Raw genomic sequence first — 18,554 nt, forward strand, 5'->3', positions numbered from 1 at the left:
TTTTTTTTTTTTTAAAGATTTTACTTTTCCTTCTTCGCCCCAAAGCTCCCCGGTACATAGCTGTATATTTTCAGCTGTGGGTCCTTCTAGTTGTAGTATGTAGGATGCCGCCTCAGCGTGCCCTGACGAGCGGTGCCATGTCCATGCCCAGGATCTGAACCGGTGAAACCCTGGGCAACCCAAGCGAAGCGCACAAACTTAACCATTCAGCCTCCGGGCCGGTCCCTAGAATTATCTTTTATTTAATACCACCAACAATCATATAAGGTGGGTTATACTATTATTATTCGCATTTAAAGGCTTTAAGATGTTAAGTAGCAACTATAATGCCTCTTGGAGTCCAAAGCCCATGTTCTTTGCCAATTAATCACTATACAAATACTATATATCCCCCTACATACGTAGATCTAACAAAACTGGGTATAACCTCTTTAGCAGCAATTCTCAAAGTGTTGTCTGGGCTCCGAGTTAAGAAAAATTCATTAATTAAGCACTTTCTATGTTCCACACTATCTTCAAGGTGGATATATGCTCGTGGATAAAGCAAATTCCTTGCAGTCATGGGCTTACACTCTATTTGGGGATGGGGAGTAACATGAATCTCAGGAAATAAGCAAATAAATAAGATAGTATTAATAATGAGAAGAACTATGAAGAAAATAAAATAGGGTGATATGATAAGAGAATGCTGGGCAGGAGGGAAACGGGTTGAGTTCTTTGACTAGGACGATAAGGGGGTCAATCTCTAAGGAGATGACATTTGAGCTAAGACCTGAAAGACAAGGACATCAAGGCAACTTCTTCATATAAAGTGGCAGTTTACAAAATGGTAGTGATAATATAAATGATAGTGTATTTTTACGTCCTTAGTAAGCAAAATAAAAAGTTGACAAACTTATGGTCTCACAAAGTAAAAAGTAATAACAATTAAATGGTTGATAAAATAAAGTCTGGAAACTACTCGGCAACATGGAGTATTAAAATGAGAGACAACGGATGTGTTCCTTGTAGAAACTTGATAAAGGTCATTCTATATTACAAAGCAATGGTTCTCAAATCTTTTGGTTTCAGTATCCCTTTACATTAAAAATTGAGTTTTCGTTTATGTGGGTTATATCTTCACTATTTAGTGTATCAGAAATTAAAGCTGGGAATTTAAAATTTCTATTAATTCATTAAAAACAATAATAAAACCATTAGAGTTAATAGGTTATACACATTTTTATTAAAAAATAACTGTATTTTGCATAACCAAAAAATTTAGTGAGGAGAGGAGCACTGTTTTACATTTTTGAAAGTCTATTTAATGTCTGGCTTAATAGAAGACAGCTAGGTTCTCATATCTGCTTCTATATTCAATTTATTGCTATATATGAATTAATGAATTGTTTTCAACTCTGCAGTTCAGTGAAATCATCACAACAGACAGGCACACGAACTCAGAGAAACAGGGTAGAACGTAGCTGCCAGTGGCTAGGGAGTAGGGGAAAAGGGGAGATGTTGATCAAAGGATACAAACTTCCAGTTATAAAATGAGTAAGTTCTGGGGATCTAACATACAAGCATCATGACTATAATTAACAATATGGTATTATTTACTTGAAAGGTGCTAAGAGAGTAGTTCTTAAACGTTCTCACAACAACAACAAAAAAGTAATTATGTGAGGTGACGGAAGTGTTAACTAACCTTATTGTGATAATCATTTTGCAATATATACATGTATCAAATCATCATGTTGTACACCTTAAATTTATACAATGTTATATGTCAATCATCTCAATAAAGCTGGAAAAAAACTGACAGGCACAAGGCTGTTTGGGAACCATTATAGTAATTACTCCACACTGCCTATGGAACACTACAAAATACCAAAAAACTTTGAAAGAAGTGGGAAGCAATCTAGCACAACGGCAGAGTGTAGACTCGGGAGTCAAGACTGCTTAGATTTGAATCCTGGCTCTACTGTTTACTAGCTCTGGACCTTGAACAATTTACTTTACCTCACTGATCCTACAAGTACTTCTCTTATTATAATTTATAACGTTTTCTTTATTATTTTGCCTGTCATGAGTATAGCTAATTTTTATATATGTCACTAATAGACTTAGTAATAAAAATATACAGTACTAACCTCGTAAATTGTTACATTAAGTGAGATCACACGATAAGAACTCAGCAAATGTTAGCTATTTATTACTAAATCTATTAGTGATATATTTATGAAGTTAACTACATTAATGACTGGAAATTTAATAAAGAACATTGTTAAATAATAACAAAGTACTTGTAAGCAACTCAGACTTTGAATCCATTGTATTTCTTTTCTTTCTTCCACTCACTCTCACCTTCTGCCTATATAAAACAAAAAACAAAACAAAATTAAGCTTATGCTTAGCCACCGTGAAACCAGGTATGGTTTCCTTTTCCTATGCTATAAATGCTCTGACAATTTCCTCAAAATAATCAATTAACTTCTGTGAGTCTCAGTTTATAGATTTTTTTTTTTGAGGAAGATTAGCCCTGAGCTAACTACTGCGAATCCTCCTCTTTTCGCTGAGGAAGACTGGCCCTGAGCGAACATCCATACCCATCTTCCTCTACTTTATACGTAGGACGCCTGCCACAGCATGGCTTTTGCCAAGCAGTGCCATGTCCGCTCCCGGGATCCAAACCAGTGAACCCCGGGCTGCCAGGAAACGGAACATGCGAACTTAACCACTGTGCCACTGGGCCAGCCCCGGTCAGTTTATAGATTTTTTAAGTGGGGATAACTCATATCTTGCAGAGCTGATGTTGGGATTACAGGTAATACCTGTATGATACCTAGGAAGTGTGCTCAGTGAATGACATCTTCACTCTAACAAAAAAGTGATACCTCTTCTAAACTGTTATAGCATATAAAAACTCATACTATCATACTCCACAGAATCAGTTATTTTTGTTCAATTCTTATCTTTGTTACTAAATGTTAAATTCCTTATAATTCCAAGTCTCTCAGCACCCAATAGAGAGATTTACATACAGCAAGCACTCAATATTTCTAAATTCATTTTCTGAATTCTGTATCTTTGGATATAGGAACACACAATAAAAGAAATTTTAATAACTTAAGTAATACTGATTGCCTCCTGGACACAGAGATCATCATTTTAAAATAATGCATTATGCTATAGTATTAAAACTATCATGACAGTAAAGGGAACACAAAAACAGCAGAGGATCCATTCTGGTCTTTTTAAAGTTAAAAATGGTAAATTATAATTCCTAACATTAAAAGATCTTTCCCCGTCTAACAGTGCAACTTTTACTAGAAGGTAATAAAGAAATTCTCTCTGCTAGTGGGGACCAAAGAACCACAGAGTGAAACTAATCACTAGAAAGTGAAGTGGAGGAAGAGAGAGTGAGAAGGAAAGATAAAATTTAAACCAAAGATAAAATTCACAACCAAAATTTAAACCCAGCATACTAAACATTTCATTTCTTTCATCAAAGAACCTCTATTTCAATGTTTCTCTCAAAGAGAAAAAAAAAGATACTTTAAAAAAAACTATCTTTATCTTAGCAAGAAAAACTTCAATGTTCTAAAGCACAGATGGAATTGCTGCCTTTTTCCAAAAGGAGTAACTAGGTTCTACTACTTTCTCTACAAGATGTGCATTTCTCCAGTGTTCTATAATTAAAATCTGTAGGGGGCAGTGGAATTTGAAAGCACTACAAAACACCAACTACTTTTTGTTTCCTTGAAAAATAGACGAGAAACTCAGTCAAGCTGGTTTGTACAAGAGTGTTAAGTTTTTGAGGAATTTTTACTAGGTTCTCTGAGCTCCTTCTACATTCTACGGGATGGATAGTGAAATCATATTTTACATACTGCTTCAAATCCACCAAGGGCCATGTATATAATACCACCCTTCTGCATTTGAGAGACAAAACAGCTAAATGAAGAACACAGCAACTGCCTGTAGAGTCTCAGAATACAGGTAAAAAGGCTCATTTAGTATACACCATTACAATAATTATACATTATAATTTAGTTCCATGTTTTGAAACATTGTCAGGAAACATGGAAAATTTTATCCACATCTCTATGAACCCAGGGCAGTGGAATGAGGAAAAGGTGACCCAGGCATTCAAAGGGGAGAGGACCGATTATGCACTAATTTTACAATCGGGAATTATAACAGATCTTTGCGTAACTAATCCAGATGTGCCATTAAGCCTAAAGCAAGAGTAGAAACATTCACGAAGTCAAAACAAATTCATTACTTCTTTGGGAGCTGAGATAAAGTTTATCTTGAAACTCAAAAAGAACCAAAGCCAGGAACACATTAGACCAAGTAAGGAAAAAGGGGTATCTACAATGCTGGAATGCCCCAGAACCTTCTCTCTGGACCTCTTCTTTATCTACACTTATTACCCTATCTTACTACACTTCCCTATCTACACTTAATCCCTGATAGATCTCTTCCAGCCTCTGGCTCTAAAGACAATCTGCACACTAAAACATCCTGTGGGGACTGTCGCACAACTGTGTGAATATACTAAAACAATTAAATTGTACACTATAAATGAGTGAAGTTTACATTTGTAAATTCTATCTTAATAAAGACTTTTTAAAAGTAGACAACCCAAACCTAACATATTCAAAAGTAAATTTCTGATCTTCCTCCCCAAATCTTACAGCCTTCCTCATATCAATAAAAGCCAACTCTTTCTAGTGACTCACACAAAAACCAGAGTGATTCTTGATTACTCTCCTCTCTCATCCCATGTTTCAATCCATCTAGAAATCTGGTTGGATCTACCTTCAAAACAGATCCATAATTAAATTACTTCTTAACACTTCCTCTGGCCACAACCTGATCCAAACCTCCAACATCTTAGCCCAGGATTACTACAATAGCCAATTAACTGGTATCCCTGTCAGTGCAGCAACCAGAACGACTTTTTTTTTTTTTTTTAAAGGAAGATTAGCCCTGAGCTAACAACCATGCCCATCCGCCTCTACTTTATATGTGGGATGCCTCTCACAGCATGGCTTGATAAGCAGTGTGTAGGTCCACACCCGGGATCCAAACTGACAAACTCCAGGCTACCAAAGCGGAAAATGCGAACTTAATTGCTGTGCCACCAGGCCAGCCGCTCAGAATGACCTTTTAAAAACATAAATCAGTTCACATCACTCCTCTGCTCAAATGGCTCCCCATTTCATTCAGGATATTACAATGCCTATAAAACTCTTTGTGATCTGCCCTCCCAACCTTAACCCAGCATGATCTCTGAGTTCATCTGCTAATCCTCATTTTTAACTCCTACTTTCCAACCACAAAAGTTTTCTTGCTGTCCTTAAGGTCACCAGGCACACTCTACCCTCAAGACCTTTGTATTTCTCCCCTCACACTCCCGTATCTATAGTGCCTAATACCTCACATCCCTGCTCAAACGTCACTTTTTCAGTGAGGCCTTCCCTTACCATCTAATTTAAAACTGCAAGCTCCCATAACACTCTGTATCCTCCTGCCCTGCTTTATATTTCTCTGTAGCACTTCTTATATTTTTACCTTCGAATATATTTAATATTTTACTTATTTTGTCATTTGTCTCCCCTTACTAGAGTATAAGCTCTGTGAGGGCAAATGTTTTTTCTCCATTTTATTCACCTGCTGTAACCCCAGTGCCTGGCACAGTAGGTTTTCAATAAATATTTGTTAAAAGAACTGAATGTAAACTAGGGACTAATAAGCAAAATTCATTTTGGAACTCGAAGTTAGAATCTGTATCTAGTTCACCTGTATTACTCATTTGTATACATATGATATATAATCAAAAAGCTTTATGCGGGGCCAGCCCAGTGGTGCAGCGGTTAAGTGTGCACATTCCGCTTCAGCGGCCCGGGGTTCACCAGTTCGGATCCCAGCTGTGGACATGGTACCGCCTGGCAAGCCACACTGTGGCAGGCATCCCACATATAAAGTAGAGGAAGATGGGCACAGATGTTAGGTCAGGGCCAGTCTTCCTCAGCAAAAAGAGGAGGACTGGCAGCAGATGTTAGCTCAGGGCTAATCTTCCTCCAAAAAAAAAAAAATTAGGAGGGACAAATGAAGTAAAGAAATGATAATCTGGTCAAATTGTACATCAGGTCCATGTAAGAGCCTTATCTTGAACGTGCCAACAACCACACCTACCATTTCTTTTCCCTAAATTATAAAGGTTCCCTTCTGATAAGCAGAAATTAAAACAATTCAGTTCTTGATGAACTATTTCACAGAATTATGTTAGCAAATATCTACTCATTGCTTACTACTGTGTGCCAAACATCGTTCTAGTTGCTTGGGGATACAGCAGCAAAGAAGACATAGCCCTGTCATCTGGTGGGAGAAGACAGACAATAAACATACAAACAAATAAATACAGTAATTTCACATACTGAAAATAAAGTGATGTGATAGAAAGCAACTGAAGGGACCACTTGAAATAAGGTCATTAGGGAAGGACTTTCTGAGGAGGTAATATGTGAGCTTGGATCTAAATGATGAGAAGACAAGATTGGAAGAAGCCTGAGGCACAGCAGACAGGGCGATTGGTGTAGGAACTTGTAGACCATAGTAAAGAAGCTTAGACCTTAAGCTTTTTCCAATGGGATACCACGACTTCAAAGCACAGGAATGACATCTGTTTATGTTATGGAAAGATAACTTTAAAAAATGATGGCAATGAATGCTTCAGTCAAACAAATTCAAAGTCTGAATAAAATCAGTAGAACCCACCCATGGAGTATATCTTCAGGAAGCCTACTTGCCTTCTCTAAATTAGTTCCTTCAAAGTGAACAAAAGTCTCTAATATCTCTGGAAGAGCTTAACAGAGTTACTTAAATTCACACTGAGGTCTAAATATAAATTACTAAATCACGGATGCAAGAAGGAAAAAGAGAAGCCAAAGGGGCATCAAGAAAATGGACAGAGGGCCTGGCCCCGGGGCCGAGGGGTTAAGGTCGCGCGCTCCGCTTCAGCGGCCCAGGGTTTCACCCGTTGGAATCCTGGGCGTGGACATGGCACCGCTCATAAGGCCACGTTGAGGCAGCGTCCCACACGCCACAACTAGAATAACCCACAACTAGGATATACAGCTATGTACTTTGGGGGATTTGGGGAGAAAAAGCAGAAAAGAAAAAAAAAAGAAAGAAAATGGACATAAAAAAGACTGGGAATGCCAAAGACACCTACTTCACTAAAGCTGACTTAGAAACCAAACTCAAACTAAAGTAATATTAACTGTAAAGAAATACAAAATTAAATGAAAATGAGGCCCAAGCATAAACTGTTTTCATTGTGCCCTTCGCCACTCTCCTGAATATTTCTTTCAAAAGACTTTATTTATAGTAAGATAGACAATATTTATTAAAGGTAAATACAAAATCACTACAAACTACCCTTAACCATTCTAGAAAGTTAAGTTCCATTCAACTAGGAAAAAAATTTTTCAGGTTTTTAGAAAGCCAAAAGCATTTAACTATATAAGCTATAGATAGTGCACTTCAAATGAAGTATTGTCTTCCTAGAGCAATCATGTTTTTGCTCTTAAGATATCAACAAGGGAAATAAGCTCAGGCACAATATCAACAACAACAGAGGCAGAAAAATTCTGGCTCCAACACATCTCATTATTGCTGACTGAAAAAAACAAAATATTGTAATTGTCATTTGTAATGCCACAAGGCAGGGATGGGGACTAACTTATTCATGCAAATGATGTAACCATACAGTTAAAGCACCAGAGCCCAAAGGTAGGAAATGTTAAATGCTCACATAATTTAGTAAAAATGTTTTAAAACAAAAGGAGAATATGCCCTCAGGCTCACATGAGCACTGCTTGCTACCACTGGTGTACCAAGTACATGAAAGAATAATCTTGAAAACATTATTTTACAAAGTTAAATGTGGCCCTTGTTATCTGATATGGTGGAGTCAAATCCTAACTCCACCACTTTACTGTGTAACCTTAAGCAACTTAACATTTCTGAGCCTTAGTTTGCCCATCTGTAAATCAATGATTTAAAACATCCACTACTAGGGATTATTTTAAGGTATAATGCAATAGATGTATTGCAAATGACAATAGAGGGCTGGACACACAGCAGATACTTAATATGTGAGACTTTGATGATGACTGTTACCACACTTCATATTGTATGTTCTAATTTTACCTCTTGGAAAGAAAGTAACTTCAATCTGCTGTTAGTAAATACAAGTAATCCCGTTTTGGTTCTACAACCCTTTCAGCAAATATTATTCAAAGAGCCACAAAACACCTGTCCCAACAGTAACTTGGTACACAAATGGTTTGAAGCTTGGAGTCCATGATTTGGCAGGTTTTACCCATCTGTTTCCTAAAAGGTAAACACAAATCAAAACACTACAGGGGCAATGGCAGAAGTGGAATAAGAATAATAAGTGGGTAATGGGTCTCACTGGCGACATGCCATAGACAGGAAGCAACAAAAGACCTAAAATTCAAATAGATATATATGGATTTAGGGCTAACCTCTTCTCAGCGGGAAGCAACAGTGACTTCTCCACACTTCCTCCTAAAAGATTTGAAATCTTTTGCCAACAATTCATGCTTCCTGACAGTTTAATAGACCTCTTTTTTGCAGTATAGCAGCAAAGTGGAAAAAACTCCCCATGAAAACAAAAAAGCAATAACTAGGCAAAAAAGTACTATACGTATACTCAAAAAGCACATTTCTTGATTTCCTGTTTTGATCACCTATGAAACCAAACTCAATTATTTAAAAAGGTACTTCAAGCGATTAAAAAGTAACCGGATTTGTTTTACAATTTAAGATATTAGTGATGATACAGACTACAGTTGTTTCCGGTCAGTATCAAGAAGGCTGGATTTTATTGCAGCTAACACAGGTACAGGGAAACCCCCCAGGTGGTCGCCTCAGCTCTGTATGGAGCTCATGTTACTTCTTAACATTCATCCAGGTAAGGCCCTTATTACACATCACAAGTTTCAGGTCAGTGAAAAATAAAGCAGTCCAACATATTCCAGCGAAAGAGGTGGACTACTACTGCTTAAACCATAACCTGGCTATCATCAGGAAAACCAGGGATCTTTAACACGTCAAGGCCTATAAGAAATAAACGGACGCGACAATTAACGTGAAGGTTCAGTAAAGTCAACAGCACCTTACAAGGTTGTGAAATGAAATAATACGTAAACCTCCATCGATCTGGGCCCAATGGCCCAAGGTCACACCAAGTCAGCGGCTAAAGAATTCAAGAAATAATGAACCTCCTGCAGTTCAGGGCAACCCTGGCTACAAATGGAGTCTGGGTTTGGGAACACTCGAGCCAAAGCTTTAATGGGAACAACCCCAACCGAATGCAGTGGCTCCGTGGGAAAACACCAAACGTTTCGGGCAATATTTCCTTCCATTTCCCCAGTCTTCCCTTCCCTAGTCACCCCCAACACTCACATCTCCGGAGCCACTTCATCCAATGGTAGACGATGGTAGTGTGGTGTTTCTTGTTCTCTATACACCAAGACGACAAGCCTTGAATAGATTCCATGGTGTTAGTTACCGACTGGAATTTTCGATCCAACGAGGACTCCAGAGCCCCTGCCGAAGACGCCGACGAGGAGGAGGCCTTAGTGCTGCCTCCGCCGCCGCCAGCCGCCATCTTCCCGGTTTGCACAAGCGCTGCTGCTCCTCTGGCGGCCGCGGCGGCGGCGGCGGCGGGAGCGGGCAAAACAATCACTGCGAGTGCGTGAAAGCCGTAGGTGGGGAGGGAGGCCAGGGGGTGGGGTGGTGCACGCGCTCGGCTCTTCTGGAGGGAGGACTGGACGGCCAGCAGCTGGGCACGCCGGCGGCTCCTACACGCTGCAAGGAGGGGCTGCGCGTTTCGAACGTTTATCAGAATTGTTCTAAGGGGTCGTGTTTAAACCAGTCAGTAATCACAGCAGAAAGACGCAAAAAACAGGTCCTGCAAAGCCTCTCAAAATGCCTGGCCGCGAAACTAATGGTTTTATATTCTTCGGCTCTCAACGCTAAGGCCCTTCCCCACTCCTATTCCCACTTACTCCTGTAAGGGCGGGCGTTAATATCTTAAATGTAATACTACCCGACTGCCCCTTCAGTTGCAGAAATCTTTCTCTCGCCTTTAGATCCTCTAGTACAGAGAAGGCCCAAAGCTACCTAGTCAGGATTTTTTTTGCAACGCAACAGCAGCAAAGGGACGGCAACAGCATCGCGCACGCGCTGCGTGGCCCCGCCCCCCCGCTTCCTTCTCAACCTAGAAAGCAGAGAGAGGCGTGATGGCGGGGCGATCCGGCCAATCAGGGGAGAAGAATGAGAAGCGCGCGCAGGAGCCCGCAAGCCCGAAGGGCCAAGGAGGCGCTTTGATTATTTGTGCGCCTGCGCAGTAGACCAGAGTGTAGCGGGTAAGGAAGAAAAACGGGGAGGGAAGGGTGAGGGAGTTGGTCAAACTAAGGAGAGGTTGGGGGAGGGGCTTCACCGCTCCGCCCCGCCTTTTCCTTCCTAGCGAGGGCTTTCTCTTGAGGCTGTGCAGCTCACACAACAGGGCCAGGAAACTCCCACCGCTCAACGGACACTGTTACTCTCTGGCGGCTGCAGCCGCTGCCTCCGCGGCCGCTGCTAAGTCCTCGAGAGCCCGACGCGCGACCAAGTGGCTGGCAGCCATCTTGCAGTGTCTTACAGGATGCGCATGCGCCAGCTCCTGCTAGCCATTCACTACGCAGACTCCCAGACCGAACAATATTTTACACTCCCCTTGGACGATACCACTCACAGCCGCTTGACTATTTGGATTATAGGAAGAGGAAGTAAATGAAGTGAAACGAAAAATTTCCCTGTAAAATTTTCGAGACGAGGAAACAATAAAAGGCAAGTTGTGATGTCATCTTCACCAGTGGTGATTTAATCTGACAATTGCATAATATAGTTTACAAGAGCTTTCGCTATTACATTGATTAGCACAACCTAGATTAACCATTCCATCGTATCTGCCTATGCAAATCCTCTGGGCAGATTTGGAGGCTCCTGTGTTCCACTGAACACATCCAATTACGTATTGTATTTTAATTCTCTTACGTCTCCCCAGTAGACTCACGTTTCTTGATGCAGGGAACCTGTTTTATCAAGCTCATATCTAGTATTCATTAATTCAACAAAAAAGTTGCTGAACGTCTTGTGCCAAATACTGTTCTAGATGTTGGGAAATAGCGACCAAAACGGACAAAAATTCCTTCTTTCTGGGGCGTAGTGGCAGGAGACCATAAACAAATATATGTAAGAGAGTTAGAGGTTCTATGGAGAAGTATGAAGCAGGGTAAAGGAGAGAGTGGGTATGGTGTGTGATCCTGTATGGGAATGCGAATGGTGGTTTGGTGATCCAGGAAGGCTTCTGGAAGGAAGTGACACTTGATCTGAATGTTGAGAACCACGTAACCAAGTGGATATCGGGGAGGGGGGGAAGAACATGCTGGCAGAAGGAACAGCAACTGCAAAAACCCTAAAACAGGAAGGTCTTGACATATTAGAGTAAGAACAAGGAAGCCAGTGTGGCACTAAGAGAGGGACAAGTGGTAGAATATGAGGTCTGAGAGGTGAAGGGAGAGTCTGAGTAGGGCCTTGCAAGCCCCTGTAAGGACTCTGGCTTTTAACCCTGAGATGGGGAGCCCTTTTAAGCAGAGAGGTTACGTGGTGATCTTTTTAAAAGATCACATTGGTTGCTATGTTAAAAATAGACTTCAGAGCCACCAGTTAAGGAGGCTTTTGGAATAACCCAGATGAGGAAATGATGGTGGCTTTTTCAAAGTGGTAGCAAAAAAGATAATGAGAAATGGTGTCAGATCCTGGATATATTTTGAAAGTAGAGCTAAAAGGTTTGCTCATGGCTTTAAGGAAAGTATGAGAAAAATGAGTAAAGTATGACACCAAGGTTTTTGTTGTTGTTGTTGTTGTTTGAGGAAGATTAGCCCTGAGCTAACTACTGCCAGTCCTCCTCTTTTTTGCTGAGGAAGCCTGGCCCTGAGCTAACATCCAAACCCATCTTCCTCTACTTTTATATGTGGGATGCCTACCACAGCATGGTGTGCCAAGCGGTGCCATGTCCACACCCAGGATTTGAACTGGCGAACCCTGGGCCGCTGAGAAGCAGAACACGCGAACTTAACCGCTGCACCACCAGGCTGGCCCCAACACACCAAGGTTTTTGACCTGAGCAATTAGAACAGTGTTTCCCTGCCTTTTTTTCATTATCATTCCCCTAAAGATACTTTTTAGATTTTTTTTCCTAATCCCCCCAACCCTCATGAAATTTTATTTTATTTTTTGGTGAGCTACCATCTGTTGCCAATCTTCCTCTTTTTTTTTGTTTTTGCTTTAAGAAGATTATCCCTGAGCTAACATCTGTGCCCATCTTCTTCTGTTTTGTATGTGGGATGCTGCCGTAGCATGGCTTGATGAGCAGTGTGTAGGTCCACGTCTGGGATCCGAACACAACAACCCACTGCCGCAGGAACAGAGCGTGCAAACTTAACCCCTATGCCACTGGGCTGGCCCCATGAAATTTTAATGCCACAGATATACTGTATATCTATTTACATACTCGTATGTATATCTGTGCTTTATACAACAGAAAGCATGAAGTTTACTCTTTTTATTCAATGCAGAATTAAGAATGACTAAAATCTTTAAGTTAAAAATTAAAATTTTTAGGGGCCGGCCTGGTGGCATAGTGTTTAAGTTTGCATGCCCGGCTTTTGTGGCCTGGGGTTCACAGGTTCAGATCCTGGGCATGGACTTACACACTGCTCATCAAGCCATGCTGTGGCAGCATCCCACATACAAAACAGAGGAAGGTTGCCACAGATGTTCGCTCAGGGCCACTTTTCCTCAAGCAAAAAAGAGGGAGATTAGCAACAGGTGTTTGCTCAGGGCCAATTTTCCTCATAAAAAAAATTAAAAATTTAAAAACTATTAATATTTAACAACTTTATAATTGTATTTGCTGAGTAAACTTTAATGTATTTATTTATATAAATAGTAATTTATCATATTATATATGCAAATTAGCAATTTATATATAAGTACATAACAATGTAATCATTGTTTTAAAATGCATCCAAAACTGTTATATTTCCAGCAAAAGTAAAATAATTGAAAAAATTAAATTTCTTAAAAACTTTTAGTGAACTTTTAACTTTTTTTTTTTTTTCCTGAGGAAGAATAGCCCTGAGCTAACTACTGCCAATGCTCCTCTTTTCGCTGAGGAAGACTGGCCCTGAGCTAACATCCATGCCCATCTTCCTCAGCTTTATATGTGGGACGCCTACCACAGCATGGCTTTTTGCCAAGCAGTGCCATGTCCGCACCCGGGATCTGAACCGGTGAACCCTGGGCTGCTGGGAATCAGAACGTGTGAACTTAACCGCTGCACCACTGGGCCAGCCCCTGAACTTTTAACTTTTATTCGACATAAGAAAATTGCTAGCCACTTGATATTCAGATATTGTTGACATCTTTTCTTCTCAGCATTTGACATAGTTAATGATGAATTCAATAACTTTTCTAGAATAAAATATAAACTATTTTTATTTGCTTCTTAAAGCCCAAGTCATATGCAGAAGCACTGAGAATCAATTACACAAGGCAGTACATGACAGCCAATAGTCATGTGTAGGCCAATTCCTGTGTTAGGACTTTAAAATAGGGCAATCGAGGGAGAGAGTTCTCCAAACACAGCCATCTATTTCTCATAGTTCTGTAGCACTGACCTCGCATGCATTTTGTGTGTCTCCCAGGAACTCAATGTCATTGCTGCTTGTGTCATACCCTAGAATGAGAGAAATTAAATAATAAGAAATGAAATTTTGTTAGGTACAGTTGAGCTTTGGAGGGTCACAAACTATTGTGATATCTAAGATTTTTCCATCCCCCAAGAGCCAATTTTTTCCCCTGTGGGATGATATTGCCCCCATTGAGAATGCTTGAATTAGAAGAATGGAATTGCCATTTTCTCAGATGGACCAGGAGAGGTAAGGGGGAGTAGTAGTGCAGTGAGAAATGAGTAGGAATCAGGATTTCAGTTATGGACATCTTGAGTTTAAGATATCAGACACATAAATGGCACTGTGTGTGTGTGTGTGTGTGTGTGTGTGTGTGTATGACATATATAAGTCTGAAGTTCATGAGAGAGGTCTAGGTAGGAAATATCAATTTAAAAATTGTCAGTATATAGATGATCTTTAAAGCCAAGCGATGAATGAGATTGCCCAGCAAGTGGGTGTAGATAGAAAGTAAGTCCAAGAGAGAATAATGTTCTGAAAGCCAAGTAATGAAAGTTTGTCAAGGAGAGAGTAATCCATTGTGTTAGGTGTTGCTGTGTAGGTTGCATAAGATGAGGACTGAGATGATTATGAGATTTGGCAACACTGTGATCATTGGTGTTCTTGACAAGCGTTGTTTCCAGGAAGTGAAGTGATTGGAGAGGGTTCTAGAGAGAATGGGAGAAGTGGAGATGTCGCATATAGATAACTCTTTCAAGAAATAAAATGGGGGCCAGCCCGGTGGCACAGCGGTTAAGTTCGCATGTTCTGCTTTGGCGGCCCAGGGTTCACCGGTTCAGATCCTTGGTGCAGACATGGCACCGCTTGGCAAGCCATGCTGTGGCAGGTGTCCCACATAGAAAGTAGAGGAAGATGGGCACGGATGTTAGCTCAGGGCCAGTCTTCCTCAGCAAAAAGAGGAGGATTGACAGCAGCAGTTAGCTGAGGGCTAATCTTCCTCGAAAAAATAAATAAATAAAATGGGAGCAGAGAAATGGAGCTGAAGCTGGAGAGAAATGTGGGTTCAAGGGGGTCATTTCTTTTTCCAAGACAGGAAATAATTGTAGCTGATGCAAATGATACATTGTGGGGGAAATACTGATACAGGAATAGAGATGGGACAATTACTAGATTGATTTCCTCCAGAAAGTGGGAGAGGATAGGTTCAAGTGATAGGTCCACAGACAGTTCCTTTCTTGTAACAGGAAGGTAGTGAATCTAGGGATAGATTTAGGTAGGTGAGTAGGTCCGTTGGTGAGAATGTACAGAAATTCTCTTCAATTGCTTCTCTTGTCTCAGTGAAATAGTCATTGTAGTAGGTGCAAAGGAAACACCCTTTTTTTTCTTTCTGCTTTTTCTCCCCAAATCCCCCCAGTAAAATTGAACATTTTAGTTGTGGGTCCTTCTAGTTGTGGCACGTGGGACGCCGCCTCAACGTGGCCTGATGAGCGGTGCTATGTCTGCACCCAGGATCCGAACCAGAGAAACCCTGGCCCACTGTAGCAGAGTGCTGGAACTTAACCACTCGGTCAGGGGGCTGGCCCCAGAAACACCCTCTTAAAAAGCACCAATGATCTGTTAATTGCTAATTCCAATGCACTGTTTAGTCTTAACCATCCACTTTTCTGTTAGTGTGATAGTTAAGAGCAAGCCCTCTGGAACCAGACTGCTCAAATTCAGGCTGCCACTTACCAGTGGCAATTTTAAGTCAATTTCTTAACCTCTCTGTGGTGCTATAATTATTAAATGAGCTAATGCATGTAGAGTGCTTAGAGTAGTGCCTGACTTAGCAAAGGCTTGATGATATCAGCTATAATTACACTTAAACCTTTCTTAAAACTCACTTCCCTTTGCTTCTGTTAAATATACAATCCTTAACCAGATCCTATGAAATTAACGCTCCTTTCTCTGCCCATTGCTAGTTTTCTCACTCCTTGTGTTTGTCAAAGTTCTATTTTTAGTGCTTCTCGTATCTTTCTCTTCATCCTCTCCCAAAGATTAAATTTATCACCTGCATTCAGATTTATTCAAGTTGGATATTCTAGTTACCTTTGATCTCACCCCATCCATCTAGTTATCAAATACCACAGACTTGTACCTAGAAATCTCTGGTATGAATCCCCTTCTTTCCAGTCCCCTTGCCCACTACCTACTTAAGGTTATCATTACCATTCTAATAAATTATAATATGAACAGTACCAGTCAGTTTCCCAGTCTCTTTCTTCAGCTTGTACACCATTACTAGATTAATCTCCTAGTTCTCCTCTACTCAAAACAAAAAACCTTGTTCCTTGTTACCTACCAAGTTAAGCAAAAGTCCTGGCTTTTAACACCCTCCACAATGCTTCCAATCTAACTTCCCAGTATTTTCTCAAATGCCTTCCCTCTGTGGTTTCTTGGGCTCCAAACTGTTCTTTTCCTTAAATATATCATGTAATTTTCTATTTATAATTAATGCTGTTCTTTCTGCCTAAAATGTCCTCTTCTATTATTGAAATTCTACCCATGTTTCAATCGTAATCTTAAATTACCTCTTTCATACAAATGTCTCTGATCATTCCAACTAGATGGAATTTCTCTTTTGTACAACAGCATTTCCTGCCCTGAAATTATTTATCTTCTTACCGCCAAGAATACTGCACTGAATAACATGTAAAAGCACCTTGAAAACTGTAAATTACTAAACAGTGTTAGTTATTACTGAACTGTCTTATCCAAAAATAATTATTTGGTATCTATATTCCAATGATATTACCATTATTCAAGATATTTCTAGAAATTAATCAAGATAAGCCACATAAAGGAAGGAAAAATCAGTCCAATTACTTTATATTCACATTTTTTAACGAAGAAAGCTATTATCTACCTTGATCATCCCACTTTATTCTCCATCGTAAATTCCAAATGACTTTTAAAATTCTTTCCAGAACTCTGTTAGAGGACAAATAACTGCCATTAGCTGATTATGCATGATTTGAAACAGATTATGAAAGTTCTAAAATTCACAACGTATTTTAAGTGATAACAGCATCTCAACATAGGAACTATTCTGAGAATAACACTCCTTTGAAAGAACACATCTGTCCCTACCCCCTTATTTCACAAAGAATGCAGCATATATTTGGGCTAAAAGTTTGAGCTCTAGTGAAACCTGGGTTCAAATTAAGCTCCATCACTAGCCATAACCTTTGGGCAAATTACTTACTCACTCTAAGCCTCAGATTCCTCAACTCTAAAATCTGCTTTTCTCATAAGGTGGTTCTGATAAAAGAAGAAATGCTTACTGAGCACAATGCTCAATACAGTATGGGGGTCAAGAAAATTAAACAACAAAACCTACCCTAAGGCACAGAGAAATGAAAGACTTGCTAAAGACAAGAATAAGTCTCATTACGGGTACTTTATAATGAACAACAGTATACTATAGTATAAGTACTCCTTTTAGGTCTTATGCAATCAATACATTTTTGAAGTTGTATATAAGTTATTTATACACATATTTGTGATAAACCCTTTAATAAAGGTAAAAGCCCTTATTTCTATAACAATGAATTTTTCCCCTGGATTTGCTTAAATCAAGAAATATCAAAAACGAGTTCAATTCTCTAGCTCCCAAGTCTCACAGATACAGAGATGATTCCTGGTAAGCAGCCAAAGTCGCCACTGCTGAGTCCTGGCAAGGCAGGCTTCTTTCAGAGTTCACCCTTCTCCAGGAATGAGGAACCTCACCTGTCTGGCTTATTGTTTGCTTATCTCTAAAAAAAGGAGAGAGGCTGTACTCATTTTTCTTAAGGCCTTTTGCAGTCTCTTGTCTCTTTCTGCCTTTTATCCTAGTGCTCCCTAATACTGCCTTAAAATTGGAACTCCAGGACCTGAAACACCTGACTTTGTTAAAAGAGTTAGTTTGATAAGAGAATGTTCTAACTTCTGGTCAAGTATTTATTCTCCAACACTACTTCCTACTAAGTTCCAGCTAGCAGGCAGTTACGGGAGCTCTAATGGCTCCTGTGTTCGATCCATTCCCAGTACGTCCTGAACAGGCAACATGAAATTGAAGGATAGATGTTAAGAATTTTGGACATCACTGGATACTTATTCTGACACAAATACTCCTAAAATCAAACCAGAACATTAAATGCTTAAACAGAACCACATCTAGTCCAATTCTTAGGGGAAAAAAAAATAAACTACACATGGTCTTTTAGAAAAGATTTTTTTTTTTTTAATTAGTAGAGAGGAAATAGGCTAAATTCCTGAATCCTATTCCACTTTACAAACTGACCCATGACATCCTCCTTGGATTCTCCATGTCCACTTCACCTGACACACACATTCTCATATATGCACCCGTTTGAGGAGTTGATTTCCCATTAAGACTACTCAGCCAAGACCAGAGGCAACCTGTCTATCTTGTGACTCTACTATTGAAGGTTAAGAGATGGACACTCATTTGTTCCCTTCTCCCCTACCCATCACTTAGCACCTCTTCCTGCTTTCACTCTGCTCCAGAAAAACAGTATTTATCACTCTTGCTCCAAGATGAGGTCAGAAATTTCCATTAGATCTCAAAAATACATATCCATTCATCCATTTATATATACATCAGTATCAATGACAAAATTTTCTTTTTCCACAGCAATTGCTAGAAGTCTGGAAAAAAGATTACGTGATGACCCAAACTCCAATACCTATGAG

The 18,554-nt window shown here is 39.9% G+C and overlaps 1 protein-coding gene and 1 long non-coding RNA gene across 7 annotated transcripts in view; one reads left to right on the forward strand and one right to left on the reverse strand.

Annotated features, from left to right (window-relative positions):
* The window catches only part of RPRD2 (regulation of nuclear pre-mRNA domain containing 2), a 96,740-nt gene extending 78,277 nt beyond the window's left edge, over positions 1–18,463 (reverse strand). For 2 of the 6 annotated variants that reach the window (XM_046683457.1, XM_046683456.1), the window contains exon 1: positions 9,487–10,214. In XM_046683457.1, the coding sequence (XP_046539413.1) occupies positions 9,487–9,691 (205 nt within the window). In that variant the 5' untranslated portion in view covers positions 9,692–10,214. Of the gene's footprint in view, positions 1–9,486; positions 10,221–13,808; positions 13,868–16,725 lie in introns of those variants that run through there. The other 4 variants (XM_046683461.1, XM_046683460.1, XM_046683459.1 and 1 more) reach the window with 3 other exon arrangements.
* On the forward strand, positions 10,328–10,930 carry LOC124251052 (uncharacterized). Its single transcript, XR_006891669.1, has 2 exons — positions 10,328–10,451; positions 10,553–10,930. It is a non-coding gene; the product is annotated as an uncharacterized LOC124251052 (long non-coding RNA).
* Positions 18,464–18,554: the final 91 nt, after the last annotated feature.

Source organism: Equus quagga, chromosome 13 (assembly GCF_021613505.1).
Source record: "Equus quagga isolate Etosha38 chromosome 13, UCLA_HA_Equagga_1.0, whole genome shotgun sequence".
NCBI lineage: Eukaryota > Metazoa > Chordata > Mammalia > Perissodactyla > Equidae > Equus > Equus quagga.